General features: G+C 42.9%; 1 protein-coding gene across 6 annotated transcripts in view; it reads left to right on the forward strand.

Moving 5' to 3' along the window:
- LOC126354141 (uncharacterized) overlaps positions 1 to 17,251 on the forward strand; it is a 331,010-nt gene that overhangs the window by 258,763 nt on the left and 54,996 nt on the right. For all 6 annotated transcript variants that reach the window (XM_050003547.1, XM_050003548.1, XM_050003545.1 and 3 more), the window contains exon 7: positions 10,684 to 10,848. In XM_050003547.1, coding sequence (XP_049859504.1) covers positions 10,684 to 10,848 — 165 coding nt within the window. The remainder of the gene's footprint in view (positions 1 to 10,683; positions 10,849 to 17,251) is intronic.

The raw sequence follows: 17,251 nt of genomic DNA on the forward strand, positions 1-17,251 counted from the left end.
GGGACCTCTCCTTAATTTACCGCCACACTCACTGACGATGGTCATTCAGTGTACTGCAGAAGAGCGATTGACTGCTGAACCCAATGCAACGCCATTAACCAGCAACCTATCCTTCCCGTCCAGTGCAGCAATCCAAATGCAGCCGTTTTGTTGTTATGTGAACTGCAGCCTACGGATGGGACGATAATTCCCAACTCGGGCTGTTCTAGTCTCGCGCCAATGAATCAAACAGAGGCACAGTGAGACCCATTTAGAACTCTGTCAGGTGTCGATAATTAGATGGCATCCCCATGTCCTTCACAGTGATCATTACATAGATGACGCTGTTCATGCCATGTGTATAACCTATCAGGCCTGGTTACAAATCTAAATACACTCCTGGAAATTGAAATAAGAACACCGTGAATTCATTGTCCCAGGAAAGGGAAACTTTATTGACACATTCCTGGGGTCAGATACATCACATGATCACACTGACAGAACCACAGGCACATAGACACAGGCAACAGAGCATGCACAATGTTGGCACTAGTACAGTGTATATCCACCTTTCGCAGCAATGCAGGCTGCTATTGTCCCATGGAGACGATCGTAGAGATGCTGGATGTAGTCCTGTGGAACGGCTTGCCATGCCATTTCCACCTGGCGCCTCAGTTGGACCAGCGTTCGTGCTGGACGTGCAGACCGCGTGAGACGACGCTTCATCCAGTCCCAAACATGCTCAATGGGGGACAGATTCGGTGATCTTGCTGGCCAGGGTAGTTGACTTACACCTTCTAGAGCACGTTGAGTGGCACGGGATACATGCGGACGTGCATTGTCCTGTTGGAACAGCAAGTTCCCTTGCCGGTCTAGGAATGGTAGAACGATGGGTTCGATGACGGTTTGGATGTACCGTGCACTATTCAGTGTCCCCTCGACGATCACCAGAGGTGTACGGCCAGTGTAGGAGATCGCTCCCCACACAATGATGCCGGGTGTTGGCCCTGTGTGCCTCGGTCGTATGCAGTCCTGATTGTGGCGCTCACCTGCACGGCGCCAAACACGTATACGACCATCATTGGCACCAAGGCAGAAGCGACTCTCATCGCTGAAGACGACACGTCTCCATTCGTCCCTCCATTCACGCCTGTCGCGACACCAATAGAGGCGGGCTGCACGATGTTGGGGCGTGATCGGAAGACGGCCTAACGGTGTGCGGGACCGTAGCCCAGCTTCATGGAGACGGTTGCGAATGGTCCTCGCCGATACCCCAGGAGCAACAGTGTCCCTAATTTGCTGGGAAGTGGCGCTGCGGTCCCCTACGGCACTGCGTAGGATCCTATGGTCTTGGCGTGCATCCGTGCGTCGCTGCGGTCCGGTCCCAGGTCGACGGGCACGTGCACCTTCCGCCGACCACTGGCGACAACATCGATGTACTGTGGAGACCTCACGCCCCCGTGTTGAGCAATTCGGCGATTACGTCCACCCGGCCTCCCGCATGCCCACTATACGCCCTCGCTCAAAGTCCGTCAACTGCACATACGGTTTACGTCCACGCTGTCGCGGCATGCTACCAGTGTTAAAGACTACGATGGAGCTCCGTATGCCACGGCAAACTGGCTGACACTGACGGCGGCGGTGCACAAATGCTGCGCAGCTAGCGCCATTCGACGGCCAACACCGCGGTTCCTGGTGTGTCCGCTGTGCCGTGCGTGTGATCATTGCTTGTACAGCCCTCTCGCAGTGTCCGGAGCAAGTATGGTGGGTCTGACACACCGATGTCAATGTGTTCTTTTTTCCATTTCCAGGAGTGTAGTAAGCAACCGTAGTAAACTCTGATGGTAGTCCTACCTGGCACAGAGAATTGCAAATAACATTTGCATACCCACCGACAGTTAGTACGTTTACGAAGTTACATTGATAACCGACGATGTCTTTTTGATCCTTCAGTTTTTCTGTCATGTAGTGTATATTGTTATGTTTCTGTCACGGGAGGACCACTGCCAGACGGATTGTGTCCCATTTTGCAGTATGTCGGGATAGCATAGTTGCTCTCACATCCAGGCATTCAACAGCAGACGTCAACAGTTGAGCAATCCTCATTATTTAAAAACAAACTGCCAAAAAAATGGCTCTGTGCACTATGGGACTTAATATCAATCAGCCCCCTAGAACTTAGAACTACTTAAACCTTACTAACCTAAGAACATCACACACATCCGTGCCCGATGCAAGATTCGAACTTGCGACCATAGCGGTTGCGCAGTTCCAGCCTGAAGCGCTTAGAACTACTCGGCCACACTGGCCGGCGAACTGCCAAACGCATTGCCGAAGACAGGTATGCGCACACGTGGTGAGGTATCGACACATGGGTCATGTGATGCGAGACTGCGCTGCTGCATCTGGACTGGGAGGCTGTTGCAGCCTAGGGTTTGCCTTCTGCAACACCATGTCCAACATAGCTGGATATGACTTGGTTGCTGCGAAGGCAGCGGGTGGCAGAAGCCTCGCAGCTTGGCCTATGCTGGAGTCCAGGACAGCTGCAGTGCTGGATAGCTAGGTCTCGGTGTACGAATGGCGGTTGGTGGTGGCTGGCCAGCAAATGCTGGGCAGGTGGTGGCTCTGACCAGCGGTTCGAGTGAATGATGCATGGTTACCATGGCTGCCGGCTGCAGTATCCCTGTTAGCTGGAGGGGCGCGTATAGATATAATCTCGGCTACGGGTTGTTTGGCTGCTACCGTTGGTAGTGTAACGAAGCGATCACGAAATTCTTACTCGTTAACACCCTACGTGTGGTACTGCTGTAAGGCTTCCATGTTGTGGGTGACTAGCTGCTCTGGTGATGTCAACTATGAACTAATGCTTGCTGCAAGCGGCGAAACTATGCCAAAAGCTATGCCATACGTCAGTGGCGCAAAATTATACACTGCGCAACACAACTGAAGCAGCACTTCGTCGAAACGTTGAAATTATGTCTCATTGCGAGGCAGAAGTTAGAAATTTGGCTTACAGTGGCCAGAGCTCAAAAATTCATATAACGTGTAAGGTAGGTTAATGATGTCATACCGGCACAAAATTTCACAACAATTCTTCCAAATGCCACCGTGGACGTGTCACACAATGAGAAGGTCGTCGCATCCCATACTGCCCATATTTAGCCCCTTCTTTTAACGCCACTGCGATGCAGGCCAGAACTGCAACACCCGACGTTGAAATCACGCGTTTCTCCTGTGACTGGTCGAGGAAAATATATTAGACACAGCACCACTCGTAATCGACACAGAAAGGTCTCACAGGGTGGCATAAATGGGGCCAATGGAACCACCCCTTTCCACGACGTTCGTAACAACCTTTGCTGACATCCCCAGACGATTAAACTCCTCTGCAAGGACATCGTGGGCCAGCAAACGCATTGAACGTGATCGCACCTCTTTGGGATGCAGAGTGCCATCAGTTATTGCTTTGGTGTACTGAGTGGAACCACGAGCGAGCGCTCAAAACTATTCGACGAAATTTCAATGCGATCCGAAGCAGCACAGGATGTGTACCGACACCTCACTGTTTGAAGCGTCGCCAAGCCCGAGATTGATGTCGCAGGCAGCCACTCATTTGCACCACAGCAAAGAGAGGTTGTAGGCACGTTTCAACTTGCCAAACCCGATAATAGGATGAACTAGTTTCGCCTAGATCAAACTCGTGCATCCTGTTACCGATAGGATAAAACAGTTTAGCCTAGGTCCAATTGCTTTAGGATAAACTGGTAGGCTCTACTCTGAACTAATTTCACCTAGTCTGTATCTTCTATAAGCTTTTCAAAGTAAACTGAATAAAGGAATAGAAATAGAATAGTCAATACGATTCGTTAAAGTTATTTATTAGCTAATCAGTAATTTCACATCTATCACTAGACCAACTTACATAATCCATCCACAGAAATCACGTTATCTGCAATTTTGTTATTTACTTATTTTTTGCAAGGTTTTCTTTGGTGGCACTTAGAATTGCAGAGTACTTTGTTTTTCTTACAATTGCTTTTGTTTGTTGTTCAGTTTTTCATCCAACTGCATTTCACGAAGCCTTGCCCTGATCCAGCAGAATGTTTTGTGGCTGCAGTGCTTGAATATATTTCAGTATCCTGGTCAATGTCTCCCACATCTAAAAAGTTCTAAATGCAGACGTCGAAATCAGTTCTAAAAAAAAATTAAATCAAATATTTTTTTAATACTTTTTCCAAAAAATTATGGAAAATTTTAATGAAATTATACCTGCAATAACGTTTTTGAAGTATGGCATGTTTGGTGCCAACATTGTAGAGGCCCTCATCAGTTTGAACTAGGCAAAAAAAAAAAAAATGGTTCAGATGGCTCTGAGCGCTATGGGACTTAACATCTGTGGTCATCAGTCCCCTAGAACTTAGAACTACTTAAACCTAACTAACCTAAGGACATCACACACATCCATGCCCGAGGCAGGGTTCGAACCTGCGACCGTAGCGGTCACGCGGTTCCAGACTGAAGCGCCTAGAACCGCACGACCACACTGGCCGGCCAACCTAGGCAAAACTACTTCATTCTAAAATCGGGTGTGGCCAGTAATGTATATACACTGATGGGAGCTTCCCAATAGAATGCACCTCGTTGTTTTATTTTTTTATTTTTTGGACTAATATCAGGATCACATGATGATCATCAGTGGCAATGAAAACAATAATGATGCTGCTGCTGATGGGTACAGTAGCCAGAGTCTAGTCTGAACTTTTCGAACCTGTATTTTCAAAGTTCAAAACTCCCTTTTCCATCTGTATACGGATTACTCATTTCCAATTTATTTTCGATGAAATCAAAATTCAGTAAATTGGGTCCATAGTGTTGGATGGTAATAATAATAATAATAATAATAATAATAATAATAATACGAGATAACTGACCAGGTATATTTCTGAGGGAACACAATTAAGATCTTATAAACAAAATGCTTATATGGTATTCTTCAGTCTCTGGTACCGTAAACGATGTCACAACCAGTTTCGACTTCTCAAAAAGTCGCTGTCAGATAATCTGTTTAAAAACAAATCAAAAAGGGAATAATGAAATACCAGACAGTTAAATAACAAATTCAAACTAAATGATGATTGCTATTTACTGGGTTTTTTAAGAATTTAAAAATGTCTCTAATCTTCTTTAATACATGTCACATATCAGCCCAGTGCTAGAAAAGGTCAACTTAATGGATCTGTGTTTGGTTAATTTTATTACAGAAAATGTCTGTAAAAGCAATAATCGTTTACATAAAATGGCTAGTAAAATCATACAGCTCTGAAGATTTGTTTGCTGTAGCTCTAGTCTATTATGTGCAAATGTCTTCAGGTCTGCATGACTACTAATAATATGTATCGATTTCAGCCTACTTACTGAGTCAGACCTTGGTAAAGCTCTTCAATTTTAGGACTGTTTATGAACTATGAGGTATGTTGTGGATATTTCACTCTGGCTTTATCGCTGGTGCGGCGCGGTCGCAAATGAGTGTGCTATGTCAGCTCAATTTCCTCGAGATCAGTGACAGACAGATACCTCTACCCAAGCCTAAAGAAGAATTCAATACGTTAGCTAAATTTCATACACAGCAACATATTGTGTAATGTGCACCAAACGCAAAATCATAGCGACCTCTATCTTTGATTGAAAGCTTTTCCGAATTTCGCACAGTGTCTTAGTTCCACGTAAATATCACAATAACTATGATCATTAACGAAATGAGGGGCACATCATCATGAATCTGATATACAGGGTGTTACAAAAAGATACGGCCAAACTTTCAGGAAACATTCCTCATAAACAAAGAAAAAAGGATGTTATGTGGACATGTGACCGGAAACGTTTACTTTCCATGTTAGAGCTCATTTTATTAATTCTCTTCAAATCACATTAATCATGGAATGGAAACACACAGCAAAAGAACGTACCAGCGTGACTTCAAACACTTTGTTACAGGAAATGTTCAAAATTTCCTCCGTTAACGAGGATACATGCATCCACCCACCGTCGCATGGAATCCCTGATGCGCTGATGCAGCCCTGGAGAATGCCGTATTGTATCACAGCCGTCCACAATACGAGCACGAAGAGTCTCTACATTTCGTACCGGGGTTGCGTAGACAAGAGCTTTCAAATGTCCCCATAAATGAAAGTCAAGAGGGTTGAGGTCAGGAGAGCGTGGAGGCCATGGAATTGGTCCGCCTGTAGCAATCCATCGGTCACCGAATCTGTTGTTGAGAAGCGTATGAACACTTCGACTGAAATGTGCACGAGCTCCATCGTGCATGAACCACATGTTGTGTCGTACTTGTAAAGGCACATGTTCCAGCAGCACAGGTAGAGTATCCCGTATGAAATCATGATAACGTGCTCCATTGAGCGTAGGTGGAAGAACATGGGGCCCAATCAAGACATCATCAATAATGCCTGTCCAAACGTTCACAGAAAATCTGTGTTGATGACGTGATTGCACAATTGCGTGCGGATTCTCGTCAGCCCACACATGTTGTTTGTGAAAATTTACAATTTTATCACGTTGGAATGAAGCCTCATCCGTAAAGAGAACATTTGCACTGAAATGATGATTGACACATAGTTGGATGAACCATTCGCAGAAGTGTACCTGTGGAGGCCAATCAGCTGCTGATAGTGCCTGCACACGCTGTACTTGGTACGGAAACAGCTGGTTCTCCCGTAGCACTGTCCATACAGTGACGTGTTCAACGTTACCTTGTACAGCAGCAACGTCTCTGACGCTGACACTAGGGTTATCGTCAACTGCACGAAGAATTGCCTCGTCCATTGAAGGTGTCCTCGTCGTTCTAGGTCTTCCCCAGTCGCGAGTCATAGGCTGGAATGTTCCGTGCTCCCTAAGACGCCGATCAATTGCTTCGAACGTCTTCCTGTCGGGACACCTTCGATCTGGAAATCTGTCTCGATACAAACGTACCGCGCCACGGCTATTGCCCCGTGCTAATCCATACATCAAATGGGCATCTACCAACTCCGCATTTGTAAACATTGCACTGACTGGAAAACCACGTTCGTGATGAACACTAACCTGTTGATGCTACGTACTGATGTGCTTGATGCTAGTACTGTAGAGCAATGAGTCGCATGTCAACACAAGCACCGAAGTCAACATTACCTTCCTTCAGTTGGGCCAACTGGCGGTGAATCGAGGAAGTGCAGCACATACTGACGAAACTAAAATGAGCTCTAACATGGAAATTAAGCGTTTCCGAACACATGTCCACGTAACATCTTTTCTTTTTTTGTGTGTGAGGAATGTTTCCTGAAAGTTTGGCCGTACCTTTTTGTGATACCCTGTATATATAGCTATAAGTAAATCAAAAATGAAATGTTCTGCAGAATCGATTCTGTAAAATCGTTTGAGAAAGATTACAGGGCGCGCGCCTCGATTCTGTCATCGCTGACCGCCGAAATGTCGAAAACTAGGGTTGCCACAATCCAAGGACGACAATCAAGGACAAAATTAGGTGATTATAAAGATGTGGTTGAAACACGGACCGATATGTTGTGCAAGTGACCATTGGTTTCCATTTCAGTTGAATCTTCATCATTACTTTACAGGGGTAATTATGAAGATGTGGTTGAAACCTGAAATCCCACAATGTCCTTTCACCTTTCTGCACGTCAGCCAAATTTTCATAATTACCATAATTCAAACAGAAATTCTGTCAGCAAATAAGTTGTAAGTAACAAAGAACATTAATCCAAGCATTAATGGTGTCTATAAAGGAGTGGTCAATGATGAAGAAAATTAATTGCAATTGACGTTAAATAACTTTTTGATTAAAACACTGAACACAAATTATTAACATGTACACAATCATGCTGCTACAATCTTTCACTTTATGCTTTAAACCAGTTATATTTCTCTGAGCCCTGGACAGAAGAAAGAAACTCGCTCTGATTCTGAATCAGTCTATGAAAATCTGTGTAGTTTCTGTTTTTCATGTTTTATTGGATTTGGAGCATTACATTGACTGATGTAAAAGCTACCCTGTTTCTTTCTTCTGTCCATTGTGCATTCACTAGGGAAAACACTCTCTTTACATTGGCATTATGCCCTGGAATGGAGAAAGATTACTGCACAATAGCAAGCAGTTCTGAATACTGCTCTTTAGAAACACAATCCTCAAAAAATTTAACCCACTTTTTCTGAGGCATCATCTCCAAATTCTGGTTATGTTCCTGTGTAAGAAAACATTTAACTTTCACTATCTGGTGAAATAGAAAACTCTCTTCCACTTTGCACATCTTGTGAAAGTATGTCAGTTCCACTTTGAATAGCATTATGGAGCACATGAAGTGGGCAACCGATCCCTACTATGGACCTGTTTAGTTTGTTTTCAAGTTTCTTGAATACATTGTTTTCCCCTTTTCTTTCAACGCTTCCAAAGTTAGTGTTTGTATTATCCCCACCAAAAGCACAAACTTTGTGAGTAAGGTTGAAGTCTAAACTTATTTTACACACACACTCAGACACTGTACTGGAGGTTTCATTGTCATGCCCATTCAAATGTAATAAATTACCTTGAACACCTTGCGTAATGTCAAAGTATTGGATCAGAACAGGAAACATTTCTACATGCTTGTGATTACTAGCATCTGTACTGATCCCAACACAGTTAACTTTTGATAGACTATTTTTAACATTGTCTTTTATGAAAGGTACTATAACATTGCTAACAATTGCTTCAGTTTCAGTTTTTGCGCTTGAAAACTGAACTGCTACCTTTGAATCACTAAAAATTTCACTAATGATTTTTGATGTAGAAGACGAAGACTTGTATGAATGATGGTGTTTCAGAGCATGAAATGCGAATGTTGCTTATGCTGCAGCAACCTTTTTAGATTCTGTCTGATTCGCACTAAAAAAAACTGGTCAACTGTTGGGAAATTGAAGCAGAATTCACAGCTCTTGGTTTTATACGGTCATTGAGAGCTCCTTTCCCTCTATTGGCGACTCAAATGTAGCAACTGTAATGAAATAATTTAGTTGCCATTTCATCAAAAGCACGCTATTTAACATTTTAGTTTATGTATGGTATTGTGTAAAAGTGCACAATCTATTGCACTGTGTTTCGAAGTGTCACAACTACTTAATTTTTACGCCTCAAAACACACATTTTTGAGAGCTCTTTCATTCTATGGTCACCCTGAAAACTAAATTTGATGGCACAGTGAAAATATTTTTTCAGTAACTGAGAACTATCGCCAGAAAATAAAATTACGAGAGACTTGGTTTCTAAACACTTACAGGCGAGTAATCTGATCAATTATAATACTCACTTGTATGCTTTCTACAAATGATAGGCATTGTTTAGTGTTACATATTGAAACGTACCCTTAGAAAAATTATACAAGACTGGCCTATGTGAAACGTCCTCTTTGAACAATTATACAAGACTGTGCTTAAACTGACACACAATATTTTTAGCGCAACGCAGTCTGACTTCCAAAAATCCCTACGAAAGAATGCCCTGACTAACATTAACCTATATGTTTCACAAATCACTTACCTCACAAAAATCTTCGTTAATCGAACTACTGCAATACAGCGAGCGCCACTACTGCCAGCTAAATAAAAGATTTAAACTACTGAAGGCACTAACTACTGATAAGCAGAGTCAACAAATGAAAGATTTTAATAGAGAACAAACAATGTATTTACCTTAATATATATATACGTGGCGGCGGCGTTACCAATAAAAAAACCTAAACAGCCTACTTACAATATGTACAATGCATTGTACTTACTCACACACTTTGCAAATAGCCTCATGTTCGTTTCTGCCACGTTTAATATTTGAAAACACATGAATATATTCTTCTCGAAAATATACTTTTCGTTTCGACATTTTAAATTTCAAAACTGTGCAATAAAAACACCAGAAGTACTCTTCGCACAGCTGAATCTTAACTTTAGATGACCAAAGAATATCAGATACCGACAGCAAAGACGTTGTGAACCAACAGCGGAAAACTGAAACAATCGCAAAGAATCGATTAGTGGACTGCTTGCACAGTCGGTTCTGAAAATAGCCGAGCGATTCTGAAGTGACACGGAATATCAGCACAGGTTTCAACGGCTATCGTCCAGTTTGCAGGAATTATGAAATACTCGATTGGTGTCCAGTGGCAAAAGATATATAAAAAAAATTTTTTTTGCTTACTAGCCACTTTTTTCGCGGACATTTTCCTCTTCGTCCAGGACACCCGTCTTCGAACATAAAACCGCGGACTGTCCGCGAAATCTGCGACGTATGGCAACCCTATGGAAAACACATGTCGCCTCCCCTTCCGAATGAACTCGCCCAGAGCTTTGGGCGAAAACTGGTGACTGCGTATCGGCCACCGTATCCTGTGCGGAGTCTATCGCTTCATTTAAATCGACTACTTGCCATTACCCTTGTTTTACTTTTTTTGACGTTAATCTTATAATCCCTCTTGAAGGTACTGTCCATTCCGTTTATCCTACATTCCAGGTCTTTTGCCGTCTCCAGCACTATCATAATGTCATCGGCAGGCAAACGTATAGATAACCATCGATACAATGGTAGAATTCTGTAGTATAAATATCGATATTACTTCCCGGAGACATCGATATACTACACGTGATACATTTCTGCTGCGGCAGGGCCGAGGAGCCTCGGGCGAGCGCGCTGTCGTGTCCTCGCATGCGCTGGCCGGCGCTGCCGCTGCACCTGCAGCGTCTGAGGCGGCGGCTGTGCTGCTGCCTGGACCTCGACGTGCGCTTCCGCTGCTACTGGTGGTGCGGCGGGCTCGCCTCGGCCTTCACCAGGTAACACCACTCACGATTCACCCCCAGATAAGGTGCTCTCCAAAAACTGTGAAGACACACTCTGTCAGGTGCATTCATCTGGTGAACTTCTACATCTAAATCTACATACGTATTCCACAAGCCACCGGATGATGTATGGCGGAGGGTTTCATGTACCCGTACGAGCCATTCCCTTTTTTGTTCGCTTCATAAATGGAGCGAGCGAGAAACGACCGTCTATTTGCCTTCGTACGAGCCCTAATTTCTCTTTCCTTGTCTTCGCAGTCCTTGCGCGAAATGGACGTTTGTGGCAGTAGCATCGTTCTGCAATCAGCCGCAAAGTCCGCTCCCTAGATTTTCTCAATAATGTTTCGCGGAAAGAACGCACACTTACCTCTGCGGGCTTTCATTCGAGTTCATGAAACATACTCTCGTGTTAATCAAATCTACTAGTAACAAATCTGAACTGCTTCGATGTCTTCCTTTGATCTGACATGGCAGAGATCCGAAATACTTGAGCCGTACTCAAGAGTAGGTTGTAACAGTGTTCTATCCATGGTCTCATCTGTAGACAAGCCTCACGTTTCTCAAATTTTCCCGATTAAACATTCGCCTTCCCTACAACCGTCCTTGTCTTCTCGTTACGTTTCATATCGCCTTGCAACATTACGCCTACATGAAACTTCCTGGCAGCTTAAAACTGTGTGCCAGACCGAGGCTCGAACTCGGGACCTTTGCCTTTCGCGGGCAAGTGCTCTGCCATCTGAACTACCCAATCACGACTCACGCCCCGTCATCACAACGTTACTTCCGCCAGTACCTCGTCTTCTTTCTTCCAGGAGTGCTAGTTCTCCAAGGTTCGCAGGAGAGCTTCTGTGAAGTTTGGAAAGTAGGAGACGAGGTACTGGCGGAATTAAAGCTGTGAGGACGGGGCGTGAGTCGTGCTTGGGTAGCTCAGATGGTAAGCCGGCATGGTAGCTCAGCGAGTTCGGTCAGAGGGTTAGCAGGCCTCTGTGATAAAAAAAACTGAGTTAAACCGATCAACAACGAAAAAAAAGGATGGTAGAGCACTTGCCGCGAAAGGCAAAGGTCCCGAGTTGGAGTCTCGGTCCGGCAAACAATTTTAATCTGCCAGGAACTTTCATATCAGCGCACACTCCGCTGCAGAGATAAAATCTCATTCTGGGTTACGGCTAGATATTTAATCGATATGACTTTAACAACCTGCACTCCACAATTACTGTATTCTAAGTATAAAAGGATGTTTTTCCTACTCGCCTGCTTTAAAATACATTCTTCTACACCTAGAGTACGCTGGCATTTATCACACGAAATATAAATACTGTCTAACTCTTCCTGTATCATTCTACAGTCACTCAGCGATGATACTTGCCCATATACACAGTATCATCAGCTAATAGTTACAAGTAAGAAGGTAATGAGGGTACTGGGACAAATTTGACTTTTGAATTGGGGTTGCCTACATGCAGGGGCAGGAACATTGATGTCTCAAGCTAAGCCCATATTACCTATCAGTGAAAAGCAACACCCCTCTATCACTTATATCTACAACCAATCACAACAAAGCATTAACACTGAAAAGACCAGTGAATAATCCAACATTGTGAAACTAGCTCAGTTGCCCTTTTTTGCCACATCCCAATTTTCCTCTTTCTAGCCAGTCATAGCGAAGTATTAAAAATGAAATAAGCAATCAAAAATCCTAGACGGTGGAATTAGTTAAAATGTGCTTTATGCTCCACCCACTCGCCATTTCTCCTTCCAGCCAGTCGCAGTAATGTATTAAAAACGAAACAACTGATCAAAAATCGAAGTTGGGGAAGTAGCTCAATTGTGTTTTATACTCCCACAACCCCTCTTGTTTCTTTTCCAACCAGTCAGGCTATAGTATTAAAATGATGCGTAGAAACGGCACAAAGTTTCATTATTTACGTGATACGAGGATCGGAACTTAAATAGTGGCAACTATTTATTCACAACCGATACAAAAGAGTTACATGTTTGCACCTGTTACTGTTCTTCGAAGTTGTCACCAGCATTGTGTAGAACCCGTTGCCATCGATGTGGAAGGCGTAGTGTACCGTTACCGGTGCCTGTTATGTTGATGGTGCGAATGGAGCTGTCTACTGCCTGTCGAATGTCTGGAACAGTTCTGAAGCGAATGCCACGAAGTGGTTCCTTCATCTTTGGAATTAAATCAAAGTCACAAGGACTTAACTCCGGGGAGTATGGCGGATGCTACAGTACTTCCTAGTCCCATCGACCGAACAGAGCATCCACAGCTTGCGCTGTATGCGCCCGCGCATTGTCGTGCTAAATGATGGGTGAGTTGCGCAGAAAGTGTCGCCACTTGTTTCGCAAAGCTTGTCGCAGGTGACGCTACAAACACGAACAGTAATACGACTTAAGTCCTTGAGACTTTGATTGGATTCCAGAGATGAAGGAACCACTTCGTGGCATTCGCTTCAGAACTATTCCAGAGATTCGACAGGTAGTAGACCGCTCCATTCGCACCATCAACAGAACAGGCTCTGCTAACGCTATACTACGCCATCCACATCTCTGGCAACGGGTTCTACACAACGCTGATGACTACTTTGAAGGACAGTATCAGGCGCAAACATGTAACTCTTTTGTATCGGTTGTGAGTAAACAGTTGGCACTATTTAAGTTCCGACCCTCGTATTTACGTAAAATGGCGCACACTGCATAATGTAGCACAGTCCTCCCTTCTGCTCTAAATAAAACATAGTATTTTAGCTGCTATTAAAATAAAAATGCCATTTAAAATGTTGCTCCATCTGAACTGTTCTCAAAAGCATGCGAAATACCTAAATACAGACTGTTTAAATTTGGGAATATTTAATTTGAAGGATCATTATGCTTGCAAAGTGTGCATAATCTTACATCTAATATTTAATTTTGCTCGAATTTTCGTAGAGATATTCTGTATCACTATAAGTATGCAAGCTGTGTGTGTCTTAATAAGCTGTGCAGTCAATTTAGAAGTGGACATATTTAATTATAATGTAGAGCTAATAAGTGTTCTATATCTACCAACATTTCGTCATTAACGAGTTCTGCTTAACCTAAAAGTTTTTGACAGTAGTTCTAATATATGAACTGTGTGTATTCGAGTAAGTAATACAGAGAGTTCAGATATGCGAATATTTGATTAGAAGGTACATTGTGAGCGCAAAGTGTGCGAAATCTTACACATAATTGTACTTGCATATTGTTATAAGCATTCTGCATATGTGTGTCTTATTGTACTCGATTAGTGATAAATAATTTTATTTACTTTCAATATATCGTCCCTGCCACAGTCTTTGGAAATGATACATCTCTGTCACCATTTTTGGTCGCCTCATGAGCGTGTACAAACAAATCATGTCGTTCTGCAATTTAAGTGCTAATAAGATACCTTCTTATTGCCTAGGATCGAAGTGATAAAAAATCATTCTTACTCGCTACCTTCCTAAAGGCGTGTTTTGTGTGTGATGGCGTAGTGGTGTTTCTCTTAGATGTAAGTGAAGGTGATTATAATTTTAGAGAACCATAGTTCCAATTGGACAAGGCTTTTCAGTAATCAATTATATTTTTTATAGTGCTGCATTATCGTCTCTCCCCTTCTAAATTGGTGATGAAAAACGCACTCATGACCGAAATGATTACATTTAACGTATTTAGATACCATTGCATTGTAAACATTACATTTTTTTGCATTGATGACGTGTTTTTGCGGACATTTTAGCATATTGTGACAGTTGAGAAACATTATAAATAATTTAAAATGATTAATTTGTGCATTACGCTATGGTATATATGTCTCAATCATTTCCAATAACTGTCATGACTTATATTTTTCTTTGCTTCCCGTCCCAAGCCACATACTTTAGATTTCACGATCATGTTTTATAGACACGAGTTTGGCAGACATGTGTGGAAAGTAATGTCGAGATTCTTAACATAAACATTGTGATACTAGAAATAAGCATTTCACTTTTTTGTGTTGCTGATATATTCTGCAGATATTTTACGATATTATGTCATTTGACAAACATTAAAATCATGAAAAATAGTTCATTTGAAGCTCTGTTGTGTCTTACACTATGGTACACCTATTGAAATTTGAAGGTTTTAACCCTGCTGATATCTGTTGGTGGCAATAAAAACTGGGGCATATATCAGCAGTTGATTTTTGTTTCAAGTTTGCCAGGGTTTTCAGAATTTAGAGTAAAGCTTATCTTAGTAACTACATTTACTAATTATTAACTACACCTTATACCCAAATGTTGCTTTTAGTTATTTATAGAGAGTTTGTTATATACTCATTCCAGTATTCCATTGCAAATGATGTCTAGCTTTCAATGAAATTTACTTACACGACTGGTGAGCCAGCCCAGTAAACGACTTTTTTTAAAGTCAGCAATGAAAACATAGTTGACAACATTTTAATCATTAATACAACTGAGATTCTTTTTTAAGTGCATGACATATTTTTATAGATAATTCAGGTCCTTTGGAACCTTTTGAGCATAGCTTGATTGGGTTTACATTGTAGTTGGCTCTTTCATTTTAATAGCAACTAAAATACTAGGCTCCGACTGTAAGAGAGGGAAGGGAGGTGGTACATTATGCATTGTAACTTCACGAAAATTTTCGTAAATTACACAGAAATAACGCAACATGGTGCCATTTTCACACGTCTTTTTAATACTACACTGTGGTTGGCAGGAAGGGAGGGGAGGGGATATAGGGGTATAAGCACAATTGAACTAGCTCCACCATCTTCGGTTTCTGACTGGCTGTTTCATTTCTAATATTCACTGTGATTGGTTGGAGACGAGGGGAGGGGTAGGGGCAATGGACGTGGGTTGTCGCTGACACGGACATGGCTTGTAGCATGGTACATCGACAGGATTGTGACTTTGAGACGTCACTGCTGCTGACCCTGCGTGTAGGCAACAGCAATACCAAGGTGAAATTTGATCCAGAATACTCATTACCTTCCTACTGTTGCAGACGGCTGCCCGCCCTATCCGTCAGATCGTTTCTGTATGCGGAGAACAAGAGCGGTCCTGCCACATTTCCCTGGGAAACGTCTGATGATACCTTGGTCTCTGATGAACAGCCGCCGTCCAGGAAAACTTACTGGGCTCTATGTCTTAAGAAATATTCGAGCCCCTCACATATGTGGGAATCTGTTATGCATGCTCGACCACCAATTAGCAGCCTGCAGGAGGGCACATTGTATGGTGCAAGAAAAGGGAAAACCGAGTTTCGCACATGCGATGCTTTCTAAGGCCGTGGATGATTTGTGGACACAAGCTTTTCTGTATCTACAAAATTTATAATGTTCGAACTTTGTTCAATAATTCTACAGCATACCGATCTTAATGATACTGGTCTGTTATTTTACAAGTCCGTTCTTTTACCCTTTTTATAGAGTGAAGTCACCTGGATTTTCTTTTCCAATCTCTTCGAACTTTGCGCTGGGAGAGAGATTCGCAACAAATTCAAGCTAGGTAGAGAACATCATGATGTGCTTCATCATGTAAGCACTATTAACTGCTTTCATCTTTCATGTTCGCCGGCTTTGAGGCGACAGTCTGGACGGTTTAAAGAATCATTCCGTCTTCCGCGTTGACTGATCACCCGCCGTAATCTTTTTATTTCAAGCGGCGGCCAAGGCGGCGTTTCTGTGTCTGTGGTCGTGGGCTTTATTGTTTGTGGTGATGAAAGGCAAGGGCGGCAATATTGAGTGTAGTAGGAACTCCACTGGTAAACGCAGAAGAGATAGCGGATAGGCGGAAACAGCACATTGAAGGTCTCTATGAGAGGGAGGTTTGTCTGATGACGTGATAGAAGAAGAAGCAGGAGTCGATAGGGAAGAGACAGGAAATCCAGTATTAGAATCAGAATTTAAAAGAGCTTTGGAAGACTTAGGATCAAATAAGGCAGAACTGATAGGTAACATTCCATATCAATTTCTAAAATCATTGGCGCAAGTGGCAACAATACGTCTTTCGTGATGGTCTGTAAAATGTACGATACCGGCGGTATACCATCAGGTTTTCGAAGAAATATCATCCACACAATTCTGAAGATGGAAAGAGCCGGCCGGCCGCTGTGGCCGAGCGGTTCTAGGCGCTTCAGTGTGGAACCGCACGGCCGCTACGGTCGCAGGTTCAAATCCTGCCTCGGGCATGGATGTGTGTGATGTCCTTAGGTTACTTAGGTTTAAGTAGTTCTAAGTTCTAGGGGACTGATGACCATAGATGTTAAGTCCCATAGTGCTCAGAGCCGACAAATGGGAAAAGTTTCGCACAATCTGCTTAATAGCTCATGCATACAAGCTACTGACTAGAATAACAGGTGTACATAAGAATGGAAAAGAAAA

The sequence above is a fragment of the Schistocerca gregaria genome, chromosome 3 (genome assembly GCF_023897955.1).
Source record: "Schistocerca gregaria isolate iqSchGreg1 chromosome 3, iqSchGreg1.2, whole genome shotgun sequence".
Taxonomy (NCBI): domain Eukaryota; kingdom Metazoa; phylum Arthropoda; class Insecta; order Orthoptera; family Acrididae; genus Schistocerca; species Schistocerca gregaria.